The sequence below is a fragment of the Pseudomyrmex gracilis genome, unplaced genomic scaffold (assembly GCF_002006095.1).
Source record: "Pseudomyrmex gracilis isolate BER0280 unplaced genomic scaffold, ASM200609v1 scaffold_794, whole genome shotgun sequence".
NCBI lineage: Eukaryota > Metazoa > Arthropoda > Insecta > Hymenoptera > Formicidae > Pseudomyrmex > Pseudomyrmex gracilis.
In genome coordinates, this window is record NW_018021378.1 from 7,137 (window position 1) to 19,373 (window position 12,237).

At 40.5% G+C, this 12,237-nt stretch overlaps 1 protein-coding gene across 1 annotated transcript in view; it reads right to left on the reverse strand.

The window, feature by feature from the left end:
- Positions 1-1,210: 1,210 nt before the first annotated feature.
- Positions 1,211-12,237, reverse strand: part of LOC109861498 (discoidin domain-containing receptor 2-like) — a 35,640-nt gene continuing 24,613 nt past the window's right edge. Inside the window, exons 5-8 of the mRNA XM_020441172.1 lie at positions 8,701-8,840; positions 7,998-8,205; positions 4,487-4,642; positions 1,211-1,463 (exon numbers count right to left, since the gene is read on the reverse strand). Coding sequence (XP_020296761.1) covers positions 1,231-1,463; positions 4,487-4,642; positions 7,998-8,205; positions 8,701-8,840 — 737 coding nt within the window. The 3' untranslated portion in view covers positions 1,211-1,230. The remainder of the gene's footprint in view (positions 1,464-4,486; positions 4,643-7,997; positions 8,206-8,700; positions 8,841-12,237) is intronic.

Below are 12,237 nucleotides of genomic sequence, written 5' to 3' on the forward strand. Positions count from 1 at the left end.
CAGAGGGAAGTCGGAGCAGAATTTACGGCAAAGTTAGACATTCCATGTTAGAACGCGCGAGGTGTGAGACCGAGACGTCTCTTTCGTCGGAAAGCGTTTCCGAGCTAGAGAAACGGGTCTCTACGATGGAATGCGACGTTTCAGAGAAAAATATCGTCGCCCGTGCATCACGAGATATTTCTCGTTATTTTTCCCTACTCTCCGTACCGTATTTGCGTCGTCGCAAAAATAAAAGAAAAACGAAATTAAAATGTCCGTCACAAATGCGCAACATGTTCTCTCTCGTCTCCGTAATCAAGTCATTTTCACTTTTCATTTTGGTAATTTAGTGCCGCGTTTCCGTTAAGATAATTATCGTCATTATTGCGATGAATAAATTAATTCGTGCAAATTCCACGATTGTGTGAGGCGCGCTCTCTATGATCGCATAAAATTCCTGAATAAAAGCGCCCAACGAACAATCTCGGGGCGTCTCTTTAATCGTCTCAGCACGAGCTCGTTTACGCCTCCGTCTTAAAGAAAATATTTGATCGCCGTAGTTTCTTCCCTAGTTACGTGCGCGCTCGTATCTAAACCGATGCACGTAATAGGTATATACGTATATAAGGTGTTTTGAGCGATTGCTCAAAAGACACCTTAGAGTGACCTGGAAAACGTAGAGTAAATAGATGCACCTGTTCGGTTTATTAGAGCCGGAGGTGAGATTGGAGCGTAAAACCCGGTTAGAAGAAATTGCGCAAAGAAAAATTCCGCGATTGAAGAATAAAAATTGACGTCATTTGAAAAAAAAAAAAAAAAAATACAAAACAAAAACCAATTGAAAATTGATAATGCGCATCGCCGCACGGTTCAGATATTGATTATTTCTCTAATTTTCGTCTTTGTGCGTAATAACCAAAATTGGGGAAACAAAATTGTTTTTCACATTATATAAATCAAATAAAGGACAATATTTTTTTCCATACTTCTCGATTATTTCACAACAACAAGAATGACACTTCATGTGTCACAGCATTTTTTTTTTCGTTTATTTATATAGATATTATATATCATCGATCCATCGCTTTGTAATATCGATAAAGTCGCATTATATCGATGTTCCAGGTAATAAAAAAAGATAATTCCAATTTATGTGGTTTTGTTTTTAATTTGTTCTTTATAAGATTTTTGTATAAAAATAAATTTTTATTAAAAAATAAATGCGGGATATTCTATACATGTATAAATAATTTAATTTAAACTATGATAGCGTGAAGAATTACGTAAGAATTCTATCTTTATAGTGACCTTGAGATCACCCTGTTGATCGTAGAAAGTCGACGGCGCCAAGGCAGCTTTCAGTCTACGGTTCCTGTAGAAGATAAACGTGATGGCTGCGAGCAACATCACGATTACGGTCGTCAGAATGCCGATTACTAATCCGACGAACTGTCTCGCTTCTGGTTCCTTGCTCTTATCTGAAACTGAGAAGTAAATATGTCTATATATATTATATGTGTTCTGTGTGTGTGAGCGCGCGCAAAGCAAAGTATGTGTCTACACATAGCCTATGTGTGCACGATCGGGTACATACAGTAAACAGACGCACGCGTCATGTTCTCGAATACAGAGGGAATCGATTAGCTCAACGATTAACGGTTACATCGCAAACTCAATGATCTTGCACATTGGGCACTGGCTTACGCTGTGATCCAGAGGTAATTTACATTAATTAATCGTGACATTGTTCGTTGATCTTAAAAATTTAAAACCGGTTCTTTATCTGACCAAACGCACACAAGTACGTATTAACTTACTACTAATTTCTTAGTATTTCCTATTAATAAGTCAATTGTACACGATCACTTGATCTTTTAAAATGTTTTTTTTTTGTCTTCTTCTTTATTTATATTATATTTGTTCTTAAATACTTAATTTAAAAAATTTTAACTCTCTATAAGTATTTAATTAATTATATTAGATTTAAGTAATAATAAATCTTTGTATTAACTGTGTTCAAATATGGAAATTTATAATTAAACAAATATTCGGGTGTAATAATGTAATTGAAAATAGACTGTTATTTAATATTATTACAATTACTAAAGTTTGTAAACATTTCAATCATTGTTATTGATGTGTGTGTGTGTGTGCGTGTGTATGCGCAGGCGTTTTAATCAAACAGTAAAATAGAACAGCCGTACTGATTGTCAGAACAAAAGAATTTTCCATTAATAATATTTCGACGTTGTGACAGACAGGCATGTATGTGACACCGGATTCACTCGCTCATGACGCCTGATGCATCAAGCAACACGACCTATCACCATGGATAATACCGCCGAGGTACCTTCGCATAATGTACGATGCAACGATAATGATGATTGCGTTCATCGCGGGTGCGAGTAACTAGATCACGGTTGATCAGTGCTCGGCTGAACAAAAACAATATTCGCTGATGGCCTCCCACCGCAGCAACAGACTTTGTGATCATGACTTTGATATTTCGCAAATCAACATAGAGACAAGAGATGATTTAACGCAACGTTTAAATTACATTGAAAACGAAACATTTTTTTTTTTAGTTGTGCACTTTCACAAATATCTTGAGAATTAATTAGAACGAACGACATTGAAATTAACAAATAAAGAAAGTGTTATAACGACAAGACACGCAACGAAGAAACAATGATAAAATTATAAAATTTAACATTAAGACATAAAGACAATAAAATTAAGGCAGTGAAATAATATAATTTACAATAAGTAAAATTATATAATTTGTAATTATGTAATATTAAATAATATTATATTGCGGCACACACACAAGATCTAATAACAATAATTTTTTTGTCGCAACAAAAAAAAAAAAATCTACGCCACGAGAAAACAAAAAATAAATCTTGAGAAATTCAATCTTTTGTGTAAATATGCAAACGTGCGTATGTCTATACTCGAAAATTTTGCAGACTGGTTTTAACGTAATGTGCGTTTTGTACAAAAGTACGGGAGCGAACAACTGAAAGGTACGCGATGTTATTCTTTTCTTTTTTTCCCGCCCCGAGTTCAAAGCTAACTCCGCCAACTTGCGGAATACCCGCGCGCTAGCATACATCCGTACCTTTCTGCGCAGTATAATATTTAACGAGCATTAGGTACGTCGCGCTTCAAGCGAGAAAACATGAATGCCTCGTCCCTCGCTTTCTTGCGCTTTTCCTTAGGCGGAGTTTAGCAAGTGAACACGCGAACAGAGCAGTTTTCGCGTAGTTGTATATACACACGAATATACAGACGTAAATTGAACCGGCACGCAAGCTCGAAACTGGTAACACAAGAAATGAAGAAATTTCAGCAATTTTGACATCTTCACTGTGTGTGACTGAAAAATTTCGCGCTGTATGCACCGGCGCGAGTCGCGCAACCTCAGTAGAAAGAAGTGCAAATTAGTTCAATCACGTTTCTCGAGAATACCGAGCGTGATCGGTTCGGTATAGCGTATTGTTATAATAAGTTCTTTTCATCGGCGCATATTCCACGGAATTTCTTTTTCCCATTAATTTCACACCGAGAGAGAAAGAGGAAAAAGAGAGATAGAAAAGACTGTTTCAATATCAATCGATCAGAGCGAGTGTTAAGAAATTAATCAGGTTAATTGCGCGGTGCTTTCATTTGCCGCTAAGAATACAAAAAAAAAAAAAAAAGTGTTCCCCGGTCTATTGGTTAACAAACTCAAGCGAGGTCAAGGGACCAAAGCGCGATCGCGCGCGCTCTTTTTCTTTTATGACTCTTCTTTAGTAGATAATCGTGGAATCTCGAGAACGTCTCTGGGACTGTCCGATGTACTTTTTTGCGCTGTTCTTCACAGGATTTTCCGGACCGTCTCTATTTTTCCATTAATTCTAGTGTAACACGACGTCGCGCTATCAGAAAGAGAATTTCTCCGGAGATGCCTCTTTGACTCCGCGCTAATTATGCTTCGTGCTTCGTCACGAAACTAACGGAGAAAGCACATTGTGCGGGGCGGCACCGTAATACACATTACAAAGATTTCGCGACGTTTCGATTATTTATGTCGAAACTGTTTGATCGCAACAGACCGTGTAACATTTTTTATTAGATAAATATGAAAAATTATCAATAGTTAAAAAGAGTATCGAGTAAATCAAACTTTTTAATTTAATTAACGGGACACACGATGTTTTAAATAAACATCATTGAGACAATATTTCACATGTCGCGCGCGTCCGTGAAATAATCGATCAGCGCGCGCTATGCCGAGCACTCAAATTAACAGTTTTTGCGTTAATAAATCGCCAGTGGTCATCGCGCGCATAATAGTCCTTTTTGTCGGGCGGGGACGCAACTATTTTCCCGTAATATATACCGAAGCTCATCGCTTCGATATATAAAGGATAAAAAGCTCAGTCGAAAAGAGCGGTCAATTGCGCGGAAAATTATGAACGTAACTTACCGGAATAACAATGAAAAGATCGGACAGTGGACTTACAGGTGTTATCTTTGCTTTCCTCCTTATTAAAAGTAGCCTTCACCTCGTCCCTCTGCAGTGGACCCTCGTTATTCTGATAGGGGCTGCCGGTCGCCGATACAATGGCACTCTTGTTCTTCGCCTCTTCGTCCTCGGTATTGTTCCATTCTGAGATAACTGCGCATTCACAGGATTATAGCTAATGAAATCCAACGCTCGCCGAGCGTTAAATACTTGGGACGCAAAAAAGTTTCTTCTCGTCTCGCCTCGTGGTGTACAGCGTGGCGAAAAAAAAAAAAAAAAAAAAAAAAAAAAAAAAAAAAAAAAAGAATATCGGCTAAACTATTAGGTCGATTAATGAGACGTGTTTTCGAATACACGGTTGTCAATAGTTGGCGAGATTGATTATGTATTAAAAGCGAAGTTTACGATTTATGTATTAAAAGCGAAGTTTATACACCTCGCGGAAACGAGAGGCGAAGTTTGTGTATATAACCATAGAGCCGTCGTCGTCGTCGTCGTCGTCGTCGTCGTCGTCTGACTTCATCGAGTTACACTAATGTCCTTTTGCGGCCGCGCCGGCACACGATGTAGACGCGCGCGCACGGGATTTCATTTGTATTCGGGATAGTTTTCCGCGATATCGATCGTTTGGAGAACGAACAAATATCGCGACCAGAATTTAATTCGTGTCACACGCAGCTGGAATTTCTCGTTAGGCAAACTGAAAATTAGTGCCGCGGCAGTTTATCGACTAATGGACACCAGAAAATATTCCAATTTTCGAGCAGTTAGACGCGCGCGGTTCTCTCGTATGCGCGTAATTCATAAAAAGGAAAATTAATCGAAGTGGGGTCTCTCGAAATTGCTCTCGAAGCTTTTGCCGGGGAAACTCGGGGTGCGCGCAGTCCAGTGCTCGCTCGGTGGAAAACTCGGTTGCCTGGGAGGAAAGGGAGGAAGAGGAGGAGGAGGAAGAGGAGGAGGAGGAGGAGGAGGAGGAGGAGGAGGAAAATTAATCGAAGTGGGGTCTCTCGAAATTGCTCTCGAAGCTTTTGCCGGGGAAACTCGGGGTGCGCGCAGTCCAGTGCTCGCTCGGTGGAAAACTCGGTTGCCTGGGAGGAAAGGGAGGAAGAGGAGGAGGAGGAGGAGGAGGAGGAGGAGGAGGAGGACAGAGGGAGGTAGGTGGTAACGATATATTTTCCTATCGATGACGAAGGCTCAACGAAGCGTTTGTATGACGTGAATACGAGTTATGTGTGGTACGTAGGTGACGAGGAACATTGGCCGCCTCCCTCCAACCCGATCCGACTTATCGCTCGTAGTCGAGGACGGTGAGTACGTAGGAATGATTAACGACGTACCCCCAACACGATCTATACTCTCTCTCACTCTTGACGCAACGAAGCGACACGAAACTTCCGCGAAAGCTCGTATTACCAGAAACCGACAACTAAGTTCCGTCTCGTTCGGATCGTTGGAGACGGATTAAAAGAAATATATCGGTGATCGATATGCGGTTGCGATGTCGGATAAACTAGTCGGTCATTGGATAAACTGCGACTGTAACAGTTGCATTTTGCCGCCCGCCACATTGCCGGGAAATCGAGGATTCGATTTTCTTGATTGAACTTGCGGAGCAACTGCGAGAAACGTCGTCGGTTTCTCGTCGTGGCGAGAACGTCAATGTGTACACACACGCGCGGAGTGCCAAAGTACATTACTAATTGTTACACGCGCTGCGGTTAAAAAGGCGCTTTTAATTTATACAAAATTTATTAACCTCTCTCACTCTCTCTCTCTCTCTCTTTCTCTCGTAGTTTTTTTTTTTTTTTTACCGCATAAAAGTTACGAGAGAAAGAAGAGATTACGAATTTCCATCGCGCGGCTAGCTCCGCGCGCGTATTTAAAAAAGTCTACAATTCTTTCGGAACAAAGTGCCGCACAACTGGAATAGCTCTCTATATAAACTTATAAATGTTTAATAAAGTTTCTCGTTCTTATATAACGATGATTCAGCACGCTTCTCGTGGCGGTGGTCGGTATAGAGGTCGCGCGATATTTTTCCGTCGCGGATCAGTTTCCCGCGGATTACGCAATCTATACGGGGATTCGTGTTATTTTCTAACCGAACGGAAAGAGAATACCGCGTCGTTCCCCGCTTTAGAACAATAGAAAAATGTTACATGATGAAAAAAAAGGTGTCGACGGTCACCGTTGTTACTTGACACAGCTTGCAGAGAAAAGAGATATATCCAAAAAAAAATATACATATATATATATATATATATATATAACAACTGTAGAATTCATATTGCTGTTTCCGAAAAAAACTCGAGACTCGCGATCGTTTAATAAGAATGTTAAGGATGTCGGAAAAAAAATTTACGCATCGTGATTTCAGAGAAGAGATAAACGCGTGCAATTTAGTTTTCGTAATAAATGACCTTCTCAAAATGAAATATGTGTACAAGGTTTATGTGCCACTTGCCGCGCGCTATAAGGTGACAAAGAAAATGAACCGCTTCGGCAGCGTTACGTTGCCGAAGTTATCTTTCGCGCGAAAGGAAAGAACACAGCGCGCTGAGAGAATGATTAACGACGGCTCCGCTCGTCTGGCTGATGCAACGTTCCGGCTTTTCGAGACAAAACTTTTTGAGAAGTGTCTCTGTGTGTGTGTGTGTGTGTGTGTGTGTGTGTGTACGCGCGCGCGCTCGAGTGGTAAGTAAGTTTCGTTTCCGGTCCACGACCACGTGCTCTCATTCGCACAACGTGCCGCGGATACTTTTGCTTTTTGCTTTCCGCAGTGCTTTAAAGTCGGGCGAACAACAACGTCGGATTAAACGATTTCCGAAACTTTAAATGTTTCGCGCCGTCTTTTGTTTCGGGGGGGGGGGGGGGATACGCGATACCGGTGCCAAATCGATTTCGAGAATAAATCGCGCGTGCAAATGCAAAAGATATCCATCCGTCCGCGAGAGATTTTCATGTTACACACTCACACACATTGCGAGGTAAATAAAAACGAGAAGCGAGACGACGATGACTTCGTTCTCTCTTCGAACTTTGCGCATGAGTATTCGAAATACTTCGGTTTTATCCACTTCTTTTGGATGTCTTATATATCGTTGTTGAAAAATACGTCGCTTAAAATTGAAAATTCCGCGTATCGAAACCGCGTGCTCGAGCAATATGTACGGCAGTTCGAAATTGCTCTATTTCTAGATTTCAATTTTCTGGATCGCCTCCTTTGATTTTCCGTTTGCCTTAAAAGTGCGTCTACATATGCGAGAGAGAGAGAGAGAGAGAGAGAGAGAGAGAGAGNGAGAGAGAGAGAGAGAGAGAGAGAGAGAAAGTGAATGGAAGAGACGATTTCTAGACGGAAGCTTAACCTCGCCCATTACTCTCCCGAAGAACGTCTCGACGCGACGTGGGAAACGCGAGTGCGAGAGCGTTACCGAAAGTAACATCGAGAGATAAATCTCGATCGCGCGGAGGCTTGACGTGCGGAGGAGAAGAATGTGCTTTCGCTTACCTGATTCGAAGATCACTTCGCTGAGCATGATCCAACGCGCCGCGAAGTAGAGCTGCAGCTTCAGAAAACGGCCGGCGCGCGAATGCAGCTTTATAGTGACTTCGCGCGCCTGCTCGAGCACTTGATCGGGTATGTAAGAGAAATGAACAGGCTCGCCGGTGAAGTGGTTGCCGCCTGTGCCGAGGTAGACCTTCGCATAAGAGAAGACCTGCGGGAGCAACATCGCGATCCTAAATATTTATAGAACGTCTTACGAGATCGTAATTCGTTTATTTATACTAAACAGAAAAACTGCACAACAACTTTCAAATAAAAAAAAATAAAAAAATAAAAAAATAAAAAATAATGAAACGGCAGTTCGTACAAAAAAAAAAAACAATCGCGCGTAATAAACTTTTTTTTATCCGATAAAATATTTTCATATTCCTTGTTAAAATTGCGAAGTAGAATAAACACACATACAACGGAACTACATTCCATTTTAAGGAGAACGTCGATACGGGAATACTAAGCTCGAAAGCGCAGGAATTGCAGCGGTGTCGTAGCTGCAGGCATCGCGGACACTATAAATTGCGAAGAAATGTTTTTTAAAACCGCTTAAAAGCGCGGGTACGTCGCCAAATGTGTGATCGTGAAATTTACGATAGTTCTAGGGAGCTCGTAACTTTCGAAATAATGCCGGTAACGGCGCGAAGGGCGATACCTGCACGTCCTTCGTGAAGTAATTGCTCATGTGTAGGTGTATGGCAGTGAAGTTCCTCAAGTAGTCGAACTCGAAAGTTATTTCCACCGGACGTCCGAGCATATTGGGTGTGTCGTTCCGCCATCCGACCCATTCGTATCCTTGAAAAGAAAAAGGATTATCCATCATTATTTATGACGCTATCGCTCGAGTTTTAAAAGAATCTTTGAAGAGAGAAAAGAGACGGCGCCCTCGCGTTCGACGTCATGCATCACAGTCGACTGGGAATTGTGTGTGTGCGAGGTACATTTATTAATTTTTACTTCAAATTAATGAGATAACTTAAAAGATATTACCAAATGTGATAGTTAGAGAAGTGAGTAGTTTTTTTTTTCGAGAATAACGTTTTATAAATTGATTTTCATTTATCATAGTGTTTTCAAAAACAGTTTGTTGTGCGCGCGATCAATTGCACGATGAAACAGTAACTTATTCTAATGTACGAAAAGTGCGCTTGTAAACTTCCAAAATTGCAAACAGTTTAGTAGCAGTTCAGCAACAGTCTCTATTGACAAGAGAGAGTAAACGCACAGAATGCGGTCAATAAATTTTTCGATTGACGATAAACAAAAATTTGTTACGTGTGTGTTGATTTAAATTCGTTTCTTACGCGTATTCGACACAAAAATGGGACCGCATGTGTCACACGCTAAAAAAGCTTTGAGGGTCGCGTGTTGGAATTAAAACAATAAAAAAAAAAAAAAAGACTTTACGCTGCGGGTTGTATGATGCGGTAAACCATTTATAGATGCGGTGCACGCACCTATAAACAAGACATCTGTAACGAGAGAGAATGGTGGGCAATTCGTGTGCGTGACAGTGCCCGAATTCACCTGAGAATAACGTAAACGGAATAGACAAGCGCATATATAAAATGAAACAGATATCCTACATTCTCGCGATACACATCGCCAATTTGCCGTACCCAATTTGCATTGGAATTGTGCAATAAAAAAAGACATAAATAAAGCGTTTATAAGAAACAATTTAAATTCCGATATTGGACGTAAACAAATCACCCAAACATATATACGCAGTAAAAAATCGTCTGTATGTTAGAATTTTCTTGTGTTACCTCGTTTTGACTATAACTTCAATGTCAGAATTAACGTATAACTGTGATATGTTATTGTATTATTTTTGCATCACACTTAAAGTCAAATAGCAATAACAAATATAATTTAAAGTATTGTGTCACTTACTTAACATTTTATTAGTTTGTCAATATGTAACACATGACAAATGAGTTGATTTAAAATTTAGAGTAGACCTCCCAAAAAATTAACATTCTTTTTTTACTGTATATAAAAATCTGTATATATAATAAACTAACTAATTAATTATTAATTTTTTACTAGAATCTAATAAAATAAATTTAAAAAACACAATTAATAAAGAAAAAAGCATTTTCAGAATAAAACACCACGATGGAATAAAATAATTTTCGTGGAATTCTTTTTCGAGAAAACGCGAAATGTGCTTTGTCTTATATAACAAGAGGGTAACTTTAATAAGGAACCATCTTGAGATAACTTGAATAATTCGCAAAACGCGTGACTTTCGTGGCGCTAATTTTTTTTCCTCTTAGATTTAAGGACATTTTTTCTTGTATACATATAACTGTCAGAAACCGCGCAAGTGTTCTCGTAATAGAATTTAAATTGCCCGTTTCAGATTTGCAAGTTGAGCTTTCACGCGCGGGACTTGTATGCTTCCTCGAAACGTTAATTACGTTCCGAGTTTGTTTTCGTGCTTTCTGTTCCTCTCGCTTCATTTCTCCCGGAAATGTTCCACTTGCTGTATAGCGGCGGCGCGAGAGAAACGTAGTACACGGATACGGAAGAGTTTCGAGCAATGGAGCAACGGCGGAGGTTATTGCGCGAGGTCCCATTAGATCCCACTATATGAGCACATGTGGAAACACACGTGTCCCGCGGGAATATGCGGGGATTGAAAATGGACTGCAATAACCCTAAAGCCCACGGTCGGCGGCGGCCGTGTTATGCGTTTCTCAGAAACGCTCGTGTTACTTTCAACATTGACTACGAAATCTCTAAACTCGACCGCGCCGCCAACGCGGCCGCGCTTTTCCATTTCAACATGCGCGCGGCGCAACAAACACGGATTACCAACGGTTCTCATCATTTATTGCGCCCTGCAATGCTACCCCAACTTCACGGAATTAATAACGAAAGAATGAAAAATCTAGGGGTGTGTAGTCGAATAGCGTTCTCACTCACTCGCGTTAGAAGAATGTGTACTATGGCACGATAATTGGATTTTCTCTTGAATCTTTGAGAATGTTTGCTGTTTAATCTGTGAACAATTTTAGACTACGCATTATATGGGGTTGTTTTTTTTATTAACATGCTTCAAACTTGGCTTTTGAATTCGCCTCGATCTTTCCATTTCGAAAGGGATTGTAAAAATGTATGATTCGTGCACCTGCGATGTACCTGTGTATTGTTGTGTGTGTTATCTTTTGATCGCATTTTTCTCTTTCTTTCCCGACGTACACATCTTTTTACATGTTTGCGAAATGTTGATACACGCAGATCCCACGCTCCAGTGCCTTAGAGAAAGATCCATTCTTTCTTTGCGCTATAAATTCCTCGTACTTTTATCTCTGCTTCTCGACGAAATCCTGGGAAAAGTGTAGAGGACTAGAGAAGCGGAAAGAAAAAAAAAAAAAAATGTTCCGGGAAAAATGTCCTCCGCTCCCGAGTTCGGGCTTGTCGTCGTTCCTTCCACATTTCGATATCGTTTCCACACGAGAGTCGCGAATCTACAGTCGCGACGTAAGAACCTTACAGTTTATTAAAACTGGTAGAATGGTGTTATTTTTTTTTTTGTTTTTTTACAATATCGCGGTTTGAATTGTGTAAGCAGCACGCGACTTTGTATTTGGATTCCTGGCGCGACAACTACCGCGCGATCGTCCCTTCCGGTTTCAACAATATACCGTGTTCGCGGCGCGGTGGCGTTATATCGCTCTGACCTATCCGCTTTCATATAACCCCTCTTCCTCTCCCTTAATATCGTCCCTCGAGTAAATAGTTTCCAGTTTCCTGTCGTCGTCGCCTTCGGTCGCTATCTACCATCAATTCTGAACCTTCACGAGGATCGTAAGATAACCATCCTGGTTGGAGTACAACCTCCCACCGTTGATGATTTTCTCGTGCAAAGCGTTTTGAAACTATACAGTTACGGGCGTACAATACTCTCGTAAGCTATAAACCAGAGAACTTGGAATGACCACACGTCGAGTTGTCAACCGTTTACAAACGTTTAACCGACATTTTATTAAACGAGATGGAAATTTGGCACAGATAAAAACACAAATGTGTGTTGATGCGTTTAAAAATACAAATAATATACAGGGTGCGTCGCCAAAATCCGGACAAATTTCAATTTGATATTTCCTCCGTTCAGTACCATTGGCAGATGTCGCGATTGGCATTCAAATAGCTTGACGCATGTACTAAACTACCATAACTT